Source organism: Acomys russatus, chromosome X (assembly GCF_903995435.1).
Source record: "Acomys russatus chromosome X, mAcoRus1.1, whole genome shotgun sequence".
NCBI lineage: Eukaryota > Metazoa > Chordata > Mammalia > Rodentia > Muridae > Acomys > Acomys russatus.
The window spans coordinates 39,080,630-39,104,206 of record NC_067169.1 but is presented as its reverse complement, the minus strand read 5'-3'; the positions used below and the strand labels follow the sequence as shown (position 1 = coordinate 39,104,206).

Sequence of the window (23,577 nt, the reverse complement as noted above, 5' to 3'; positions counted from 1 at the left end):
TGCAAGCCTCCTACTCGGTGCAGGGTGTGTTCTGTGATGCTCCCGACCAATAGGCAGCTCCCGCCTCCACCCTCCAGTAAGCCTTAGCAAGCCTAAGGCAGAGGCTTCTCCCACCCCCAACCATGTGATCGTCCCGTTCGGCGCCGACCCCGCCCCTGTGACGTCTCACGCCCCCTCGGACTAGCCCGCTACCAGGCTTCTTTCTGTAATCGCTCATTGGCCGGCTCCGAAGACAGCGCCCCCCCTTTGCCACGCCTCCCGAAGCCTCAGGGAATGCGGGCCTGGGCGGGGACTAGGATGGAGGGGCGGGGCGACGCAGCCCGGCGCGGGTAAAGGGGCTGCCTAGAAGCCGAGCAAGCCTTCAGCAGAAGCGCGCTGCTTCACCGTCTGCTCTCCCTGCTCCGCCCTCCGCAGCCCTCCACAGTCACCCCAGAGACCAGCCGTATTAAGCTCTCCAACCTGAAGCAGACTGATTTCCATGGCAGCCGTGAAGAAAGCAGTTCTGGGGCCATTGGTGGGAGCAGTGGACCAGGGTACCAGCTCCACACGTTTTTTGGTGAGCCTGGGGTGACATCTCTTCAGCCCCTGAACTGGGACACTAGCTAGAGGACAGAAAGGCGGGTGTTGCGTCCTCAGTCCGCGCCTCCTGCTCTCCTGGGCCCAGGCTGGTGGGGCGAGGAAGGGAGGCCAAAGAGGGGACCTACCATGCAGAGAGATTGCCCTGTACCGGCCTGGGGGCATCTTGGCTTCCCAGGACCCCCGCGGCAGAGTTGAGCAGTCTTAGCCTCGGTGGTGAAGCTAGGTCACATACCAATGGGGAGATTTTTTTTCCCCCAGAGAGAGTGAGTACTCTTGGAGCATCCACACAGAGCAACCCGGGTGCACTAGGGGACAGGTGGTCACACTGACACTGCTGCGGTCTTCCCCAGGAGCTTTGGCCTGTTAGGCGCAGGACGTCCTTGGATGGAAGGAAAGCTGTGTCACGGCTGTGGTAACCCAGCGTTTCGAGCGGTAGAACGAATAAAGTATTAGAGAGATGATGCATTGTCATCCTCTCCCACAGAAACTGCAGAGGATAGACCACTGAGGGGGTGGCGAAACAAATTAAGAAACAGGCACATTACAGTTATTTTCTGTAATCTTTATTTTTATTTCATTTATTTCAATAATTTGAATTCTGATACTTTGCCCATTACCACTAGACACTGCCCCCTCTGCTGGACCCTTAATAGAACAGGACAATTCTATTTAGTGTGCATGACTAGAATTTTACCATAAAGAAGCACAGTTTAAATATCTCTCTGCTGATTAGTTTTGCAATTAGGACGTTTAGCTTCTTTTCTTTTTGTTTTTTTTTGTTGTTGTTGTTTTTGAGATGGGGTCTACCCCAGAGAAGCCTGAAACTCATGATCCTCCTGACTCAGCCTGCCAAGTGCTGGGATTACGTACGTGAACCACTGCTAGCTCACAACTAGGAAACTTGCTCTTGAAATGATCTAGCATTCCATTCAGTGAGATCATTTAGAAGTAATTTAAGTAAATACAGTGCAGGTAAAAGCCCATGCTTCAGTGGACATTTGACTAACCTGGAAAGTTGATGTAAATGTGTAGTGACTAATTACCTTCCTCTTTATTTCTTTATCAAAAATAATTTTTCCTCAATTATTTATTTACTTTCTGTCTGTAGCATGGTAGACAGGCACTCTACCACAAAGCTACACTTCCAACTCCTCTATCTATCTATCTGGTGTCTGTGTGCGTACACATGCTCACACTTGCGCATGTGATTGTATTCACACATACACGTGTGTATTTTCTTCAATAAGCCTTTGGCTAAAAGCTGCATTGTGTTGTGATCATGAGAAGGGTTTTTTTTGTAAATTAAGAAACTTTCAGTCCATTTTCAATTTAACTCTTACTTAGTGACAACCCTGGTTTAAGTTTCCCAACCATTGTTCTATATCTGCATTTTTACATTTTTTGATCGCATAAAGTAGGTTTCATTTTGTCTTATATTCATATAAGCCTTTATAAAGTAATCCTGAGTCACAAATAAGAAAGTCTGCTTAAGCCGGGCATGGTGGCACATGCCTCTAAGCCCAGTACGTGGAAGGCAGAGGCAGGTGGATCTCTGTAAGTTTGAGGCCAGCCTGGTCTACAAAGTGATTCCAGGACAGCCAGAGCTGTTATGCAGAGAAACCCTACGTTTTGGGAGAAAAAAAAAGTCTGCTTAGTGGGATTTGATTAATATACAAACTACAAACCATTATCGTTTTCTGAGCTTATTAAGACCATTAAAACAAGGACTGAATAACTAGAGTGATTTTTAAAAATGTATATGATGTGTGTGTGTGTGTGAGGCTATTTTGTGTACATGAATGTCTATAATCCACTTATGTGCCTAGTGCCTGAGGAGGCCAGAAGAGGGTGTCAGATCTCCTGGAACTTGAGTTATAGACAGTTGTGAGCCACACTGTGCGTGTTGGCAATCAAATGAAGGTCCTTTGGAAGAGGCACTAGTGCTCTCAGCTGCTAAGCCATCTCTCCATGTGCTGGTTATTTTAAGATACTATCTTGCTATGTAGCTCAGGATGTTAATGAACAGGGGGGTCTGAAACGTGTAGTAAGCAAGTATGATTATGAGCACAAACCACCACAATCAGCCAGGCTGGTTGAATTTTGAAGCCATATTTGAGAATTGTCACACTAATGGCTCAAGAGATGCCTCAGTGAAAGGATAAAGATTCTTACTATCAGTTTTAATGATCTGTTCTTGATCCCTGGGACCTACAAGGCGGAATGAGTGACAACTCAACAACTCTCACACACTGTCCTCTATCTGCCGCATGTGTGCTGTGGCATGCACACACACCACAGAAATAGTTAAAACATTTTGGTTGCAGGGGCCAGGCTGTTTGAAGGAGGCAAGCATAATGGCAATAGTGTACCAGGCCAAGGAAACAGCTGTAGCTGCTAACCAGGAACACAAGCTCATTAATGCCAGATCTTCCATTTATTTTGATAAATGCTAGTGTTTTGTTTGTTTGTTTGTTTTTAAAGAATCTTTGGTAAACATTTTCTCCTCCTCCTCTTTTGATTTTCGAGACAGAGTTTCTCTATATAGCCTTGGCTGTCCTGGCTTTGTAGACCAGCCTGGCCTTGAACTCACAAAAGTCCTACTACCTCTGTCTCCTGAGTGCTGGGACTAAAGGTGTGTGCCAACAAGCTGGGCTTCTTTCCAGTTCTTAGGAGATAGTAACTATTAACTCAAAGTATTGGGGGAAGCCAAACCAAGCATGATAGTTGTTTCCAAGTTTGTATAGCCTTTGCCCCATATGAATGAGTAAAGTATTTTATAACTTTAGAGGTTTTCTTCTAAGCCTGGCATGGTGACACACGCCTTTAATCCCAGAACTTGGCAGGTAGATGCAGCAGATTGCTGTAAGTTTGAGGCCAGCCTCATATACAAAATTTTCTTATTAGGAGTCAGCCTGAATGAGCTTGCCTTCATTTAGTGTCTTCATAGTGTTAGCTATGTAGTCCAAGCAGTTGTTTCTGGTCCTACATACTTTGTTACCTAAAGGCATCTTTTTACATAGCTAGAGAATGAATTTATCAAGTTCATAATGCTGTAATCATTTGTCAGTTTGTAACATGAACATTATTAAGTTTCAGAAGTTGGGCATCAAGGCATATGCCTGTAATCAATCCCCCACACTTGGTAGATAGAGTCAGATGTTCAAATCATCTTCCACTAGGTTAGCCTGGGCTATGTGACACCTATCTAAAACAACAAAAACAAAGACACTGACAGATGGTGGTGTCACACACCTTTAATCCCAGTACTTGAGAGGCAGAGACAGATCTCTGAGTTCAAGGCCAGCTTGGTCTACAGAATGAGTTCCAAGATAGCTAGAGCCACACAAAGAAACCTTTCCTGGGGGAGGGACATTCCCCCGAAAAACCAAAGAAAAATTATGTTTTAAACTGGGAATATTGATCATTGGTAGAGCACTTACATAGAATATGTAAGGCCTTAGGTAAATATGTCATACTAAAAGCAATATTTGGTTGCAGTTATTGGGGTCCCTATGAGCATGCTAATAATGTTCAATTTTAATTAAAATTCAGATATGGTGCCTTATACTTTTTATTATGTTTTGGTTTTTTTAGATTTGTGTGTGTGTGTGTGTGTGTGTGTGTGTGTGTGTGTGTATTTCACATGTATGTAGGTCCATTTGGAGGACAGTGAGTCCTTGGAGCTGGAGTCCCAGGCATTTGTGACCCAAGAACTCAGAAGAACCCCAAGTCATCTCTGATCCTGGTTGTACACAGTTGTAATCCCAGTGCTTAGAAAGCTAAGGTAGGCAATTGCTGAGAGTTCTCTGGGCTATTCACTTCTAGGCCAGGTTGAGCTACATAGTGAGATCATGTCTTAGAAAACAAAAATAAATAAATGATAAATAACTAAAAATAAATGTTGATAGATAACATTATCTATTCCTTAAGCAACAAGTATAAAATAATGCTTCAAAGGCCAAGTGGGTAATTGGTAAAACTTGGTGATGGTTTAGCAAGGTAGTGTTTCCTTTAGTTATACACCACTCCCTGGGGAAGGCAGATAGTGGATCTGATGAATAGCTGCCTCAATCACAAGGTGATTCCCAGCTGTTCCCATGTTACTGCTCCATGTTGTAATGATGACTCAAAAGTAATTGCTTACCTTCTCAGGAAAGGGTGCAGTGCTTAGAAATTGTTATAGGAAGCTCACGAAGGTAAAGATAATTACACAATCTAGTTAGTCTTCATTTAACTTGCATATTTAAGTTGTTGGAGACCAATAACCCCATTAAGCTTTGTTCTTCTCTTTCCTATTAGTTAAAAAATTGTTAGTAGTTAAAAAAATTTTCTGCTCTTTCATCCAAAGTAACTACCTCTTCCTCTATGCCCCATATATGTTTCTTATGGTACTCTTCTACCCATAAATAGTAGTTCAATAGCTATATTTTTCTTTTCTTTTTTTTTCTGAGACAGGGTTTCTCTGTGTAGCCTTGGCTGTCCTGGACTGGCTTTGTAGACCAGGTTGGCCTGGAACTCACAGTGATCCACGTGCCTCTGCCTCCCTGAGTGCTGGGATTAAAGGCATGCTGCCTTCTTAGTTCTCCTCAAATCCTTAATCAGAGCTTCTTCCTCTTCCTGCATCAGTTATTTATTTATTTACTTCTTTTTTGTGGTGCTGAGGATCAAATGCAGGGCCTCGTACATATGAAGCAAGTGTTCAATCACTGAGTCCCCCACTCCAACCCTGTAGCTCTTTTTATACAACTAGCTAGATCTTATCCTCCTTACCTTTGTGTTTAGTTATATACCTGTAATATTGAGAGAAGCCCTGTTCATTCTTGTATTCCTTAAAAATCGTCAGTGTAGCAAATAAGCTGTATTTGTTGACAGAGAGCAATCGATTTATTAAATAGAGCTATTTGTTGTTCTTTTGCTTTTTAAAAAATGAAACAGGTTGGCTTTGAACTCACTGTGTAATAGGAATGACCTTGAATTCTTGATCCTTCTCTACTTTCCAAATAATTGACATTACAGGTATACTATAGCATGCCTTACTATTACATAGACTTTTTTTCCTTAATAGATCAACCTGACTTAATTCTGATTTTCTTTCTTTCTTGCAAAAAAAAAAAAAAGTATAAACTTTCTTTTTCTTTTAAGACAAAGATGTTGTATCTCACTTTGTAGCCTAGACTGAATCCAAACTTGCAAACAAAATGAACATTCAGATTTGATTAATTTCTTTGATTTTAGTAGTACACCTTCCATTTTATTTCTATTATTCTTATATGGGTGTTTTGCTTGCATTCTTCTATGTGTACCACATGTGTGCAATGCCCAAGGAAACCGGAAAGAAGCTGTTGGATACCCTGGAACCAGAGTTTCAGCTGGTTGTAGCCTATGGTGTGGGTGGTAGGACTTGAACCTGGATCCTCTGGAAGAGCAAAAGTGAACCATCTCCCTAGACCTTTCTTTTTTGTTTTTGTTTTTCAAGACAGGGTTTCTCTGTGTAACCTTGACTGTCCTGAACTCGAATTATAGTACATGCTGGCCTCGAACTCATAGCGACCCATCTGCTTCTGCTTCCCAAGTGCTGGGATTACAGGTGTGCACCACCACCCAGCTTGAGAGTCACTTCTTTCTTTATACTTTGTAGGTTTTGGGGATTGAACTAAGATCATCAGGTTTGGTGGCACCCACCTTTACCCACTGAGCCATTTCCCCCACCCCTATGTTTATTTCTTCAAGTTGTCAAAAAACTAAATTTTGGGATCTTGTGAAAATGTTTTGTACTAGAGGAAAATTCCCATCCTGTCTGATAGGAAAGCTAACCTGTGTTGGCACATGGCTATACAGGTTGCAAAGTAGGAACTTCTTGGAAAGAGAATTAGTGTAACAGGTTTTAAGGAGGGGCAATTTCTTTATGAGAAAGAAGTTTCAGCTTAAGTAGTCAACTTCCTTCTTTACTTTGCTAACTTAATTTCCCCTCTACTATGTCAAATGTTTACAAAAAGGTTTGGAGAATGTTGTGGTTTGCAATATGTCAAGGACAGAGTTGAGGACTTTTTTAGACTGGTGTCATTTGATGAGATATAGATAATATTCAGTGAAGCACCTTTAGATGGGTGATGTGATTGTGGCTGAGGATTTGAGGATTGGGCCCAAGGTCACAGAATAACTGGTGGAACAAGAATTCAAGTCCAAGTCTCTTATACATTGGCAAAGAGTAAGCTAAGTACTGCCTGGAGAATGGTGAGAGACTTAGAGAGGACCCAGCTAGTCAAATGTCACTTCTGATCATAGGATTATAGCTGTAAATGAATGAATGGCTTTCCACCAAGAAAAACATTCTTACTAATTGTTTTCACAAGATATGAGTAAGTACTGCTTTGAATAAGTACTGCAGGTTATGATCATTTTGTGACTCAGGTTCAATGGGTCCTGGGCAGGGCTCAGATGTGTCACCATGGATAATGATTGTGTAATCATTTTGCCAGTGCATATGAAGAATGACAAGAATTGTAGTTCTGTGCTTCCCTTTGGCGAGAAACATTGCCTTGGCCCCAGTTGTCTCATTATACTTAGAGATCTCAGAAGGCTATGGTAGATTCTCTCATTCTCTCTCTCTCTCTCTCCCTCCCTCCCTCCCTCTCTGTCCTTCCCTCCTTCTCTCTCTCCCCCTCTCCCTCTCTCCCTCCCTTCTTTCTTTTGGTAACAAATGCCCATACCTAATGGCTCTTCTCATTGGTCCCTAGGATTTCATTTTTAGGAAATGGTATGATGATGCATGTCTGTAATATTCTTGTTATACCAACACAAAATGATTCCAAAGTGAGGCCGACTTGGGCTATGCGGCAAGATCTTCTCTAAAAAAAGAAAAAGAAAGAAAAGAAACAAATATTCTAATTTCTCTCCTTTCCTTTCCTTTTACTTTTTTCTTTCTCATTCAACACATTTGTTTTTCTTTTTCTTTTTTGAGGCAGGAGCATAGGCTGGCCTGGAACTCACAATGTAGCCTAGTCTGGCCTCCAAACACATGACTGTCTTCCTGTTTCCTGCTGAGATTACAGGAATGAATCACTTTGCCTAGCTTTTAGGAGCTTTCGATTTTGAACTTGAAGGACTTTTTTTCCCCTAAAGGCATCAATAGTCACATATTATACATGAGCAAGTATGTGAGTCAATATGAGAGAGAGCTATTTGGGGCTGAGATGTGTTGACTGAAGGAGAATCTTGAGAAATATGAAATATGGCCACTAGCTATATTAGATGTCTGCATATGTCCTGAAACAAAATATTTTGTGGTACTAGGGACCAAGGACAGGGCCTTGTAGATGTTAGAAAGAAGCTATACCACTGAGCTATATGCCTCGCTTTAGAGGCTTGTTGTTTCATATGATGTTATGCAACCCAGCAAGGATGACTCCTGACCCCCTCCACTTCCCAAATGCTGGGATTGCAGATGTGTGTCACCATCTGCCTACAATTTTATTATAATTTTTATTACAAATACTGTGTGTTTGTGTGTATGTGCGTGTGTGTGTTTGTGTGTGTGTGTGTGTGTGTGTGTGTGTGTGTGTTTGCAGAAACCTGTACCTGCAGGAGTCCTTTCTGTCATTCTACCATGTGGGTCTTGAAGATTAACCTCAGGTAGTCAGGCCTGGCAGCAAGCACCTTTGTACTTGACCCATTGTACTAGCACACTTTCACTTTATATATATATATATATATTTAAATTTTATTTTACATGTATGGGTGTTTTGCCTGCATTGGGTGTCTGTGTACTACATGGATGCTTGGTGCCCACAGAGGCCAGAAGCAGGCATCAGATCCCCTGGAACTGGAGTTACAGATGGCTGTTGCAATGTGCTTGCTGGGACTAGAACCTAGTTCCTCTAGAAGAACAAGTAGGGCCATTTATCCAGCCCTTGGTTTTTTTAAAAAAAGATTTTATTTTACTTTTGTGTGCATGTATCTGCATATATATGTCTGTGTGAATCCTATAGAGGCCTGAAGAGGGTATCAGATCATTTGGAGCTAAAGTTACCCCATGTGAATACTAGGATTTCCAACTCTTGTTCTCATGATTGGGCACCAAGTGCACTTAGCTACTGAGGTATCACTCTGGGCCCCAATTTCAATTTCATTTAAACTGTTTTGAAATATTTGGTGAGGGTCTCTCTGTCTGTGTGTCTGTGTGTTTGTTCTCTCTCTCTCTCTCTCTCTCTCTCTCTCTCTCTCTCCTTCTTCTCTCTCTCTCTCTCTTCTCTCTCTCTCTCTCTCTCTCTCTCTCTCTCTCTCTCTCTCTCTCTCTATCTCTGTGTGTGTGTGTGTGTGTGTGTGTGTGCGTGTGTGTGTCTGTTTGTGAAGGTCAGAGGACAACATCCCAGAATTGGTTCTTTTCCTTCCATCGTGTAAGTCCTGTAGATAGTATTTTGATTTTGGACATCAAAGTTTGTGTAAAATAGTTTTCTCATTCCATTTTTACCTTTTATTTTTGGCATGGAGTTTAATGTGCAGGCTGGCCTTGAACTGGCCATGTAGTGGAGGATGACCTTGAGCTGCTAGTCCTCCTGCCTCTAAACCCAGTGGATTATAGTCATGTGACACCACACCCAGCCTATGTTCATGAATACTGTCTTATTACGTAGTAAATTTTAGTGTGCCATAAAAGATTAGGCTGGTGGAAGGATTGTGTAGGCAGGAAAATGAATATGCATGTTTATGATCGTATGGCTACATTAGTCATGCGACTACAGAGGCAAACCTACAGGACACGTAGGAAAGTGAGCATGTCATCTTTCTATGACTCTTTACAAGTCAGGGAATGTATCCATCAAAATGTTTCAGCAAATTATTGTAAAACTTTTAAAATAGCAATTTTGATTCAGCAGTGAATATTATCTCTGTGCCTGTAAACCCAGCAGTGGCAGGTGGATCTCTATGAGTTTGAGGCCAACCTGGTCTACAAAGAGAGTCCAGGACAGCCAGTGCTACACACAGAAATCCTGTTTCAAAAAACCGAAAACAAAACAAAACAAAAAAACCCAAACTAACAAAAATGTCTTTGTATTTGAGTAGTAATTTAGTCATAGACGTAAAATAGAAATCTGGTGACTTTTTAAAAAAGTTTTTTGAGACAGAGTTTCACATAGCCCAAACCTTTGAATTTGCTGCATAGCTGAGACTGGCTTTGTAGTTCCTCTTACCTCAAAGTGTTAGCATTACAAGTATGTGCCACACTGTCCATCTCAGTTCTCCTTGTCATGAGACCTAACTCTGCTTCTAGCACTTCGAGGTAATGCTACAAAGTAGAAGGAGAAGTAACAGTTGTAGTGCTGGAAACAGCAACTGGATATACACTATTATCTGCACTATGCCAAAGTCTTTCCTACATTAACGTTTACTTTTAAGTACATGAGGATTCGTGAGCGCGTGTGGATGTTGGACACGGAACTCTGGTCCTCTGGAAGAGCAGCCAGTGTTCTTAACCACTGAGCCATCTCTCCAGACCCACCCCCTTATTATTTTGATATTGAGAATCTAAATCAAGACCCAGGACAAAATCTGGAGTTGAGACAGAATGCCTAGAGGTAAAGGATTTATGTGCTTATTGTATTTTGAGGATAGGATCTCCTTTAGCTCAGGGTGGCCTCAAACAAGATATGTAGCCAAGGGTGGATGTCCTTGAACTCCTGCTCCTCCTGCCTTCACTTCCCAAAACCTAAGATTGTAGATACAACCTGCCATATCTAACTGTTTCATTTGGTATTTATTTATTTAATTTATTTATTGAGGTAGATTCTCACAGTCTCAGGCAGGCCTGGAACACAGTATATAACCCAGGCTGGACTCAAATTCACAAGGATCCTGCTCCAGCCTCCTACATTCCGGGATTACACATATGATCTTTCATTCCTAGCTTAGGTTATTTTTATTCAGACTGTATTGGTGTTTTTTTTTTTTTTAATGAATTATCTTACTGTAGTAAACGTCTCATACTCATTGTGCTGGCTTTACAAAACATGCATCACCATCACCAGCTATTCAGTCCTTTCACTAATGGAGAATTCATGAGGCTCAGAAAAAATGAAAACCAAACAGCTGATGTGGGCAGGGCTGGGGCTTAGCCTCCCCAAGCTTTGTGTGCCCGCAGGCCCTGTGCATTTTTTTTTGCCTCTGGATTCTGCCAAACATGAAGTTCTTGTCCGTTTCTCTGGCCCACATGAAATTCTGAGAATAGATATTTCTTTAAATGAATGACCTAAGATAGGAACAACTAACTGCTGGGCATCCTTCCTCCAAGCCAGAGCAACACCTCAAATGAGCATTGTCTAAATGGAAATTTACCGTTTATTTATTTTATTTACTGAGACAGAGTCTGACGGTCTCAGGCAGGCCTGGAACTCAGTAATATAACGCAGGCTGGACTCAGATTCACAAGGATCCTGCTCCAGCCTCCCATATGCTAAGATTCTAGATAGAATCCTCCACATAAATGTATTTTTCTGCCCTACAACTACTGCACCTGCCCTCCCTTTCTTGTGTAAATACTGTCTACACATGCCAGCCAGCCACATGACAGGTCCTTTCTGAATGCTTCTACTTTGCTTCTTGCAGCCTCTGTACTTTGATTTCAAGTCTCTGAGTCCTGACTGCTGCTGCTATCCTATATGTCATACTTTTCATTAATATAGGTACAACATAGTGGTTTTCCTGGGACCACCCTTGTCTCCCTCTACTCTCATCATAGCCATAGAGAGCATTGGGTACTCTCACCCACCTCTTCACCCTGCATACGTGGACTTCCTGCCCCACATGACACATTTTTGTTCAGCCAGTTTAGAATTTACCTCTTCTGAGAGACCTTACCTGACTCCCACATTTCTTCATGAGATGTGTTTTTTTTTTCTCTTCATGGCCCTAGCAGTGCTATGAGAAGAGATTTCTCTGTATCACTATTGTGGAATAGATGATTAAAATAGCAATGATGGTAGTGTGATATGAAAGTAGGAAAGCACTGGGTTTCTGTGATTAAACACCTGTTCAAAGCAACTTGGCAAGGAAAGAGTTTGTTCGGCTTAGCTTCCACATTGCTGTTGGAAAAAGTCAAGATAGGAACTCAAGCAGGACAGGAACCTGGGGTCAACAATTGATGCAGAAGCAATGGAGGAGTGCTGCTTACTGGCTTGCTCCTCAGGGCTTACTCAGCCTGCTTTTTATTTTTTATTAAATATTTTCTAATATTTTAAAATATACATTTATATTATTACACACACACACACACACACACACACACACACACACACAACTACCAATAGCAAGAAGAACCACAAAACAATAAGGAATTATATAAATGTTACATTCATAGTGTTTTGGCTATGTTTTCATCAAGGCTGCCAATCAGCCTGCTTTCTTAGAGAACCCAGGACCACCAGTCCAAGGATGGCCCTATGCACAATAGACTGGTCTCAATCACTAATTAAGAAATGGCCTTTTTGATTATTTGAGATGTTTATTTATTTGCTATGTTCCCCTATCTGATCTGTAGTTAATTCAATATGTCGATATCAAAGAGCAAGCTAGCCTCAAACTTGTAACAAGTATCCTGCCTCTGCCTCCAAGTTTACTAGATTACATATGTGAAATACCATACCTGCCTCTGCTATTTTTTATTGGCGTGGGGGGAGGTTCAAGACAGGGTTTCTCTGTGAAGCCCTGGCTGTCTAGAACACACTATGTAGACTGACCTCAAACTCAAAGAACCACCTGTCTCTGCCTCCCAAGGACTGGGATTAAAGGTGTGCGCCACTGCCACCACCACCCTCCACCTCTGCTATTCTTACCTGATAACTGTTCTGCAAGTAATGGAGCATATGTTTTCAGATCTTCAGCAAATGTTCGAGGTAACAACCTGTGCCCTAGGAACATGTCAATAAATCAATCACAACTAATTAAGTCTACGTTCTAGGCACATACTTTAGTACTAAGTTGTAAATCATAAGATATGGCACTGGGTTCTGTCAGTTTTTTTTAATGCATTGAATTAGTCTTTGATTTGAATGATATTTAACTTTAGAATTTTCCTTCTTATTTTATGTTAATCACTTCTCCAGAAAAAGCTGTTGTGTATTATGACAAGGGAAGGAAGCAAGTGGTCAATGAGTATTTTCTTGTCTTACTGTTGCTTTTCTTTTTTGTTGTTGTTGTTTGGTTGGTTGGTTTTTTTTTCCAGGGGACAGGCTTTCTCTGTGTCGCCTTGGCTGTCCTGGACTTTATAGACCAGGCTGGCCTCAAACTCACAGAGATCTGCCTCCCTCTGCCTCCCTGAGTGCTGGGATTACAGGCATGTGCCACCACTCGTGGCACTATTGCTTTTCTTAGTCTGCATTGAACAAGTAATTTTCTCCCACAGGGAACTGAGGCCTAGAACTACTCTATGAGCTAATTAGAAGTGACTTTCATGCTATAATTACAGTGATTTGGAGAGTTAATTTTATTTAAATTATGGATTCTTATGAAACTGTAAGAAACTTGGTACTCAAGGGCAAGTACTAACTGGTAGAAACAATGTCTAAGAAAAAAGTTGCTATATTTTCAAAAAGAGTTGCCTTACTTCATTGAAATTGTGGTGGATTATATAGCTAACTTCTTTATTAGCTTGCACTCCCTGGTTTTAATGTTTTGTATCAAGTGTCTGCAGTTTATCATACAGATGCCCAAGAGCATGCCTAGGTAGTGGAGGCTTCCAGTTAACCATGTCTTTTCCTGCTGAGAGGGCTTTGTTTTCCTGTTATAAGAGCTCAATAAAGTCACCACTGCATCTCCCTGCAAAGAAATTCACAAGTACACAACCCTGCATGAGCATTTTTCTTCTTGTTCAAGATTAATTGAGGATATATCAACTTTTGTCTTATTATTTTTTGTTTTGTTTTTTTCAAGACAGGGTTTTTCTGTGTAGCCTTGGCTGTCCTGGACTCACTTTGTAGATCACACAGGACTCAAACTCACAGAGATCCACCTTCCTCTGCCTCCCTGAGTGCTGGAATTAAAGGCGTGTGCCAGCAATTTTCTCATTCTTAATTTTTTCTGTTTTTCAGGGGAGTCCATTCTATTGTTTGTGTTAATTTCCATTCTGTAGAGAGCCATTTTGGTTTATTTAGAGGCAAAGAGCTCCTTTTTTTTTTTTTTTAACTTAATGTTGCCATGTAGGTCTGGCTGGCCTCAAACTTGTGGCAATCCTCCTGCCTCAGTTTCAAGAATGCTGAGGTTACAGGTATACCATCACACCTGGCAGGAATTTCCTCATTAAAAAAATAATTTATAGAGTTGGGCGTGGTGGCACACACCTTTAATTCCAGCACTCGGGAGGCAGAGGCAGGCGGATCTCTGTGAGGTCAAGGTCAGCCTAGTCTACAAAGCGAGTCCAGGACAACGAAGACTACACAGAAAGACCCCGTCTTGAAAAAACAAAAAAAAATATTTATTATGTATCCTTTTCTCAGGAGAAAGTCTCTTAAATATATGTTCAAATTTGTTAGTTGGCACATTCAATCGTGGGGACAGTAATTAGTTGTTTTCACCCCAGCCTCTCATCTCCTCCTCCATTATCTGCAGAAACCCTTCTGCCAAAGAAGACCTGCTCTTCCTTTGCCTGTTATTGTATAGAGTTGCTTGCATGAGTATGAGCACCACTACCAAAACTGTGTCAGGGAGGGTGATGCCCTGTGAGCCTCTGTGTGTCTCTGATGAAATGCTGATTGAATCTTGTACAGGGTTTGCACAGGTAAGCACAGCTGTAGTGAGTTTATGAGGGCAGCAACCAAGTCATGTCCAGAAGACAGCTTTTTGTGCCGCATCTGCCTGCCAACTCTTGTATTGTCTTCATCCTGTCTTCTTCGATGGTCCCTGAGTCTTGGAGGGATGGTATAGATGTCCTGTCATACATCATCCCTTTTATTCTTCACACTTTGACCACTAATGAGTCTCTGTAATAACTGCCTCCTCACAGCTATGAAACACTTCTCTGAATAAGACCAGTAGCAGCACTAATCTCTGTGTAAAAACACGAGTATTTAGAAGGCAGTTTAATAACATGTCCATTTAGCAAATGAGTACTGGTAGGTTCCCTTCTGAGCCTACACACTTCTCAGAGGCCCCAACCAGGTTTACAGTACCATCTCAGAAGAAATTCTTTCATTTCTCTTTTTTAAATGATTTTTATTTTGTGTATATGTGTGTTTTGCCTGCATGTATATCTATGCACCACATGCATGCCTGATGTCCATGGAGGCCAGAAGGTGCCAAATCTGGAACTAGAGTGACAGAAGGGGGGTCCTGAGAATGGAAGCCAGGGTCCTCTGGAAGAGCAGCCAGTGCTCTCAACTGCTGAGCATCTCTCCGGCCCTCACTTCTTTCTTTCTACTTCTTTCTTTCTTTCTTTCTTTCTTTCTTTCCTTCCTCTTTCTTTCTTTCTTTCTTTCTTTCTTTCTTTCTTCCTTTCTCTCTCTCTCTCTCTCTCTCTCTCTCTCTCTCTCTCTCTTTCTCTTCCTCTCTCTCTCTCTCTCTCCTCTCTCTCTCTCTCTCTCTCTCTCTCTCTCTCTCTCTCTCTCTCTCTCTCTCTCCCCCTTTCTTTCTTTCTTTCTTCTTCATAAAGTGTCTATAATTTTTATAGACAGGATCAGGATGTCACATTGTAGCTCAGGCTAGCCTCAAACTCTGGTTTCTTCTGTCTTATCCTCCTGAGTGTTAGGTTCTCAGATGCGAGTCCCCAAGAATCCTGGTTATGAGAAGCCATTTTTGATATGACATTGCACTTTTTTGATGAATTTTTGTTTTTGTGTGTGTATGAATGTGTATGCATATATGTACATATCATTCCCCCAACTCTGTATGTTTTTGTTCAGTAAACAGATATCTTCAAAGTAGCTCATTAGAGTACCTATATATACCCACAGAGGCTATACAAGGGCATCAAACTCTTTGGAGTTGGAGTTACAGGATGTTGTCTATGAGCCAACTGAAGTGGCTGCTAGGAATTGAAGTCAAATCCTCTGAGAGAATAGAAAGTGCTCTTAACCACTGAATCATCTCTACAGCCACCCACATTGTGATATTTTATGATTCTGTGTGAAGAATAAGACAAGCCTCATTGGTGGTCATTTAGTCTGATTCAGCATTTTCCATATGCTAGCAAGAACTTCATTTACTCAATAACTTCAGATTTGATATCAACCTGCATTTTTATACCGGTGTGTTTTTCAGGTTTTCAATTCAAAGACAGCCGAACTTCTTAGTCATCATCAAGTAGAAATAAAACAGGAATTCCCAAGAGAAGGGTATGTTTCTTGACTTAACATGTAAAGACATGTCACATTTATTGGTTTATCTTGCCCTATGTATGCTCTGGATTGGTATATGAAACATAACCAGACAACCTCTTGAGAAGACCTGAGAGAATGGGATTGGTCAAAAAAATGAAGCTATAATGTAGTAGTTCAGCAAAAATGTCTGGACCATGAGTGGCTTAGGAATTCAGTGATGTAAAGCAAAGTATAAATAATGTAAGAAATATAAGTAATACGTAACAAATATAAGTAATACAACTTTCAAATTTTGCACTAATTCTGAAGTCATTTATTTCTTTATCTCTGTTGTTACTAAAAGTGCAAAAATGATGACTTTTTAGTGGGGTTGTTCCAGTTTTCTTTATTTTTTGGCTCTTGAAACCAGGGTAGTCTCAATCTGCAGACCAGCCTGGTCTAGAACTTAAATCAGCCATGCTGCCTTAGCCTCTCAAGTGCTGGGATCTGAAGTGTGAGCCACCACACCTGGTTAAGGAACATCCTTAGAAGGATACATCATTATATTACTCTGTGAAGAATAAGAAAAATATAAGAACATATAAGGAAAATGTTTCTTGTAGATTCCTTTAGAATGTAGACTATAAATATGCTTTGCTTATCCTAATTTTTTTCACTTATGTGCTAGGCACATCTAATACGTTAACTTATTTATGGAAACATGTTAGTTTTGTGTTGAATTATTGGAGACTAACACATTTATTCTTTTGTTCCAAAGATGGGTAGAACAAGACCCAAAGGAAATCCTGCAGTCTGTTTATGAGTGTATAGAGAAAACGTGTGAAAAGCTTGGACAGCTCAATATTGATATCTCCAACATCAAAGGTATTTTAATTGAGTATTTCCTCATATAGTATATCTTGGCCAATCCCATTCATTAACTATTCTTTGAGCTTATAATTGAGTCCTTATGTATAGCAAAACTTGTGTGTGTGTGTGTGTGTGTGTGTGTGTGTGTGTGTGTGTGTGTGTGAGACCTTGGGTCCACAACAGTAAACAAGATTCGGTCCCTGTTCACACATACATTTTATTCTTATGAATATGAGGATCAATAAAAGAAAACATTACAAATTAATTTCAGATAGTAATAAATTCCATGTGGGAAATTTTTTAAATTGAGTGATATGTGTCTACAAGGGTACCTCAGATAAGGTGGTCATGGGAGGCTTTTCTTCTCTGAGGTGATTGTTTTGCTGACACTTTAAGGGACTTGAGGGGTCAGTCATATGACTGACTGTTTGGAGAAAAACATTTGAAGAAAATAAACATCCCATGCATATGCTATATTTAGTTGATATCCCTGAGGCCTGCTCTTTTCTGAAGGAAAAGGAGGAGGAGTGGATGTGGGGAGAAGGTGAGGGAGGGGCTGGGAGGGAAGGAGGGAAGAAGAATCTGCAGTTAGGGTGTAATATATGATCAAAGAATAAATAAAACTTAAGATAAAAAGTAAAATGGAAAAATATAATGAAAATTCATCAATGGATCTTCTGTTTATATAGTAGAAATTTAAATTGGGTTTTAGTCATTCTTTGTTTTCTTTTCCCTTCCATTTCTATATAATAATATCCTAATGCTCAGTTCAGTAGAATAGGTAATGAGTTCAAATATGTTGCCTGGTAAGAAAATTCTGGAGCCCAGATGGCACTTGAGAAACATTGAAACATCAGAATGGGATAGATTTGTTGTTCTCTTCTTTAAAAAAGATTTATTTATTTATTATGTATACAGTGTTTTATATGCATGTATGCCTGCATGTCAGAAGAGAACACCAGTTCTCATTACAGATGGTTGTGGTTGCTGGGAACTGAACTCAGGACCTTTGAAAGAGCAAACAGTACTCTTAAACTCTGAGCCATCTCTCCAGCCCCCTGTGGTTTTCCTTTTTCTTCTTTCAATTTCTAATGGAATTTCATTTTACTGTAGTTTTAAATTACATTGTTAGTTTTTATTCCCTTTCTTATATTTATCTAATTCTGTACATGCCTTTTGTCATTATTGGACAATTTTTCTCTTTTTATCTTACTTTTCTTCTTTTAATGGGGTTCTCTGTGTAGCCTTGGCTGTCTTAGATTCACTGTGTAAACCAGGCTAGCCTCAAACTCACAGATATCATCCTGCCTTCTAAAAAAATAATTTAAAATTTATTCAATTTTTATTTCATGTGCATTGATGTGAGGGTGTCAGATCCCTTGGAACTGGAATTACAGACAGTTGTGAGTTACCATGTGGGTGCTGGGAATTGAACCTGAGTCCTTTGGAAGAACAGACAGTGCTCTTAACCACTGAGACATCTCTCTAGCCCCAAGGATGCCTTTTATTGAGAAGAGGACAAACACTAGTGGGAGGAACAGTTTGGAGGAATAGTGTTTGAAAGTCAAATACTTATAGAATTTCTATGAAATCATTTCCCAAAAGTATGAGTTTGTTGTAAATCTCTCTATGAATCACTAGTTTCAAGTAGAATACCTATACTTGGCTTTTACTATTTATAAAGGGAGAACAGGTTACTTAGCTATCCAAGGTTGCTGGAACATTCTATAGTCATGTGGTCATTGCCCCTTGTTTTTTATAGCTTGTATTGTGTTGTTGTCGTTTGTTCAACTTTTTTGAAATAAGGGTTTACTAAAAGACCTTCTGGCTTGAAATTTGCTGTGATTCTCCTGCCCCTGTTTGCCAAGTACTGTGATTACAGGCCTGTACCACTTTTTCCAGTACTTTATTTTTATTTTTTTTTTAATTTTTTTTTTTTTTTGAGACAGGGTTTCTCTGTGTGTAGCCTTGCCTTTCTTGGACCCACTTTGTAGAACAGGCTGGCCTCAAACTCACAGAGATCCACTTGCCTCTGCATCCTGAGTGCTGGGAGTAAAGGCATGCACCATCCCCGCTCGGCTTTTAGGGATATTCTTGTAGTCTGAAACAGTATAAATAATTAGTAGGTGTTTATTAGTACTCAGTTGTCAGAAGAGTCATTGCCTCAGACTCATAAATAAATTGCACAGCTTAAAGAGATGTGTGATATAGAGTCCAAAGTAACTGGCCCTGACATTGTTCTACCTTCCTGACAGAGAAGGTGGGATACAATATGGTGACCTTCTGAGCCTACTGCCGTACCAATCTTTCTGGGTTTTGTGTCATATGTGAAGACGACAGTGTTCCTCACCAAGTAATTTGTCTTGCACTTACAGGAACAGGCCTATTAGACGTTAAACATGTATTTGTCTCCTTCTGCTACTCTTCCTCCTACTTCTCCATATGTAGCCCTGGCCCTCCCGGACTTCTCTCTGTAGACCAGGCTGGTCTTGGACTCACAGAGATCCACCTGCCTTTTCTTCCAAGTGCTGGAATTAAAACAGCTATCTTTTTGGCACACCCGTTTATCCAATATAAAAGTCATACCAATTCAAAGTGATTCTTTGTCTGCAACCACTCACCTGTAGCCAAGGATGAGAACATCTCATAAAGTCTACCACACGAAGCTAGTCACACTACTGCTCTCCCCTGAGAATTTACTGAGTGGGCCATCAGAATGAGCAAGCTTTTCTTCCCTATGTGGAATTCTAGGTAACAAAACTATAAAAGCTGGTGTGTTCCAGATCAACGTGATCTACTGAATTGAGACTGTTTTCTCAGACACCCTCACCATAAAAATGGTTTGTTTGTTTGTTTTTTTTTTTTTGACATAAGCCACTGTGAAGACTGCTTTCTTCTAAACTAGAATATACTCAGCAATCAGCAATCACCTAGATCAACTTCGTTCAGCTGCAGTGGAGGAAGAGGGCTGTGGGATCCATAGCTGTTTATTAGTGGAGGGCATTAAAGTACCACTCACATAATTGAACCAGTTTGTTTTCCCTGAGCCACGTTGATAATTTCATAAAGCACTTGCTTTCTATTTCCTATGCAACAAGCAAATGAGCTTTGCCAGCTGAGAGTTGTTATCATTTAGTTTTACCTGGCAATCATTAACAGAGTTCATCATATCTGCTTATATACCTTTCACAAATTCCTGATTCATTTATTTTAGTTGTCATCATCTGTCCGAAAGCATTGACTTCAAAGTTGGGTGTGTTCGTACAAGTCTATATTCTCACCACTTGGGAGGCTTAGGCAAGAGGGTTACTGGTGTGTTCAAGACCAGCATGAGGTACTGAATTGAGACTGTTTTCTCAGACACCATCACCATAAATATGTTTTTTTTTTTTTACTTAAGCCACTGCGAAGACTGCTTTTTTCTAAATTAAAATATACTCTCTAGTTGAATGGCACATTTAAACCTAAAGCAGGCCAACAGGCTGCTCTGTGTGTGTTAGGCAGCTATGCTTGCCTTTAATGATACCTTAGAAATGACCACATACACAAAGTTACAAAGCCCGATATTCTCATTAAGTGATGGGCAAAAACTGTTTCAAAGATGAGAACATAGGTCCTTGGAGTTAAAATCTCAAGCAGTTATTTCGGTGATAAAGGAAAAGAAAGCCAATACATCCATTCCTCGCCCTAACACATATCTTAGACTTAGGAACTCATAGTGCTCTTCAGAGAGGCACCTTTTTCTCTAAAATATTTTTCCACTAGAGGCCATATCTTGTTTTTAATTTTCAAATATACATTTTATATGTGAAACTACGCATAGTTTTTGACTGCTTGAAAAGCTGAAAAGTGTTTTGCTTTTGGTTTGTTTTTTTGTTTTTTGAAAAGCTGAAAAGTGGTTTGTGGTTTTTGTTTTGTTTTTGTTTTGAGACAATGACTAGCCATGTACCTGGCTTTGTACTCACAAACTCCATCCTTCTGCCTCAGCTTCCTAAGTGCTGGGATTATAGGCACATGTCACCATGCTCAGTATGAAAAGCTTCATGCATCTGCCCATATAGTGCACATAAAACTTTTATTATTGTCATCTGTGTATTTACAGTTTTTATTCCAAAGTATGTTACAATGATATAAATAAGGCATTATTTACTTATTTTAGTGCTGGGGATTCTATACAGGGCCCTACACATAAGCACTGAGCCAGCTATATTCCTACCAGTTTATTTTTGAAAGCCTGATTACTAAGTCTAATTACTAAGACTTTAAGTATTTACAAAGACTTTTTCTAAGACTATTTTTTAAATTGTTACAACCTTTTGTTTACTTATGTGTGGTGGTTTTTGTTTATTCGTCTTTGAGATAGGAGATAAGATGTGGCTGTGGAGTCCAGACTCCTCTGGAACTTACTATGACTGAGACTAACCGTAGCAACCTCCTATCTAGCCTCCAAAATGTGCTGGGACTGTAGTAGGCTTTGAGTGATAGATTTTAAATAGTTTCGCTATTTTATGAGCAGTCACTTAGAGAAAAGAACCCCTTAAAATATTAGGTAGAGTGTGGACGTTCTTGATGTAAGTCTGATCTGTTGGGTTTTATTTATGTGGATGATTGTATCTCTAAATACAGTCCTGTGAGGACAACAAACGTGTGTCTTGTGCATGTTACATTCATATGCACCTGAATGGTGCAGCTGAACTATGATGAAGAATTATAAACTTGAATGTGGTATTCTGCAAAAGAAAGTTAAAAGTAGGAGCAATTAATGATTATATGCAACTGAATGGTGCAGCTGAACTATGGCGGAGAATTATAAACCTGAATGTGGTATTCTGCAAAAGAAAGAATTAAAATTAGGAGCAAATAATGATTTTGACAGGTAAGATGTCTCAGTGGGTAAAGACTCCTGCTGTCAAGCCTTAATCCTGAGTTTGAGGTGGAAGGTGAGAATTTCTGCAAGTTGTTCTCTGACCTCCACATACAAGCACTCACCCCAATACATAAATGTAATTAAGATATGTGAATAAATGATTTTTTACAAAATGGGATTTGAGGTTGGAACACTGAGAAAGCTCAGTGGCATTGTATGAAACCAGTGTGCAGGGATAAAGATATCTGTGGCCTAAAGAGAACTGTGCAAAGGAATTTGACAGGACTTTGACTGTCTGCAAGGAAAGCAGTTTCACTTGGCATGAAGGTCTAGAATTAAGATAGAGGAGACAGAGGGAGTGCTCAGAGAGGAATCCTGGACCAAGTAGCAGATGGAAATAGCTCTAGATTAGATTCTCAGTGAGTCAGAAGGAGCCAATATAAAAGGTAGCGTGACAGACATGTGACTTAAGGGTTATGACTAAAAAGACTAGCCAGCTGATGATTTACAGGAAAATCGACAAGGAGGAAATGGACTCTATTTAGCTGTGAATTCACTGTGGTTCCATATCGTGACGTTTTTATTTTTAAAACAAGTATCACTTTCACAATATTCCACTGTAGCTACCCATTGCCACACTCCTGCTGTCGTACTCTCTGAGATTCCAAGGAATTCCCGTAATCTGCTCAGTTCAGCCTCATTGTGCAACTGTCACTGTATTCTGTCCTCAGTGGTGATTATGACAGCAGCCTGGGGGACATCAATTCAATACTTATTTCTTCCAGACATCTTCTTTAATTTATAGTGACTTATTGTTGCTAGGTCAGGCCTTTTAAGTCTCCTCAAATATCCAAGAAATAAAACTCTGAAGTGACAAAACAAGGAGACACGAGATTGGAATTGAAACCCAGCTATTTGGTTTTGCTAAACCTAACTGCTACTGAATATTTCCATAAGATTTTTTTTGAGACAGGGTTTCTCTGTCCAGTCTTGCCTGCCCTGGACTTGCTTTGTAGACCAGGCTGGCCTTGAACTCACAGCGATCCTCCTGCCTCAGCCTCCCTGTGTGCTGGAATTATAGGCATGTGCCACTGTGCCCAGATCTCTTTATTTATTTATTTTTAAAACATGGCATGTCTTGGGGTGGAGGTTGTATATATATATACCATGGCATGTGTATATAGGTCAGATGATAACTACGGTGTCTTTCTAGTTCTCTTTTCATCTATGGGGATTCCAAGGATCCAACTCAAGACGTGTATGGCAAGCATCTTTATCTGTTGAGCCATCTTACTGTTTCTTTTTGTTTTGTTTTTAGAGCCAGTGCCTCACATAGCCTTTAAATTCTCTGTGTAGCCCCGACTGACCTTGACTCCTGGTCTCTTCCCTCACAAAACCTTCCAAACACTGGAGTTGCAGGCATGCATTCCTACTATCATGCCTGGATGTGGCTATTTTCTAAAAGTGCAAGTCTGCACATATGTACACACATAGGAAGGGAAATTTCACATAACAATTAGGAAACAAATTAATGAGTTTTTATTGATGCTTAGAATAGAATAATAAACTGCCCATTGTGTGTTTGTGAAGTCATTACATTCCTTGGAACAGTCTGGGAACCTTTCCTCAGTAATGATATGGTTCATCAGTGTGTGCTTGTGGTGAAGCAGAAGGACTCTGAAGAATCTTTACATTGCACATTCACTTCTTTCAGAAGCATTTAAGGAAAACACACCAGGTAACACCACAAATATTCCAAATGGAAAGCTGGATATGGTAGCATATGCCTTTATTCATAGCATTCTGGAAGCAGAGGTAGCACGGTTGGGGTGGGGTCTCTGGTAATTTAAGGCCAGTCTGTTTTAGGCTACATGATGAGGTCCTGTCTTGGGAAATTGCAAGTTAAAAAAATTGTTTAGTTGTTTCAGTTATCCTGAAGTAATATATTACATGTTTAATTTTTCTCCTTCCTTCTGT

At 40.3% G+C, this 23,577-nt stretch overlaps 1 protein-coding gene across 5 annotated transcripts in view; it reads left to right on the top strand.

Moving 5' to 3' along the window:
* The first annotated feature begins 323 nt into the window (after positions 1 to 323).
* The window catches only part of Gk (glycerol kinase), a 72,057-nt gene continuing 48,803 nt past the window's right edge, over positions 324 to 23,577 (top strand). For 2 of the 5 annotated variants that reach the window (XM_051142179.1, XM_051142180.1), the window contains exons 1-3: positions 326 to 556; positions 15,826 to 15,899; positions 16,642 to 16,748. In XM_051142179.1, coding sequence (XP_050998136.1) covers positions 479 to 556; positions 15,826 to 15,899; positions 16,642 to 16,748 — 259 coding nt within the window. In that variant the 5' untranslated portion in view covers positions 326 to 478. Of the gene's footprint in view, positions 557 to 15,825; positions 15,900 to 16,641; positions 16,749 to 23,577 lie in introns of all 5 variants that reach the window. The other 3 variants (XM_051142177.1, XM_051142178.1, XM_051142181.1) reach the window with 3 other exon arrangements.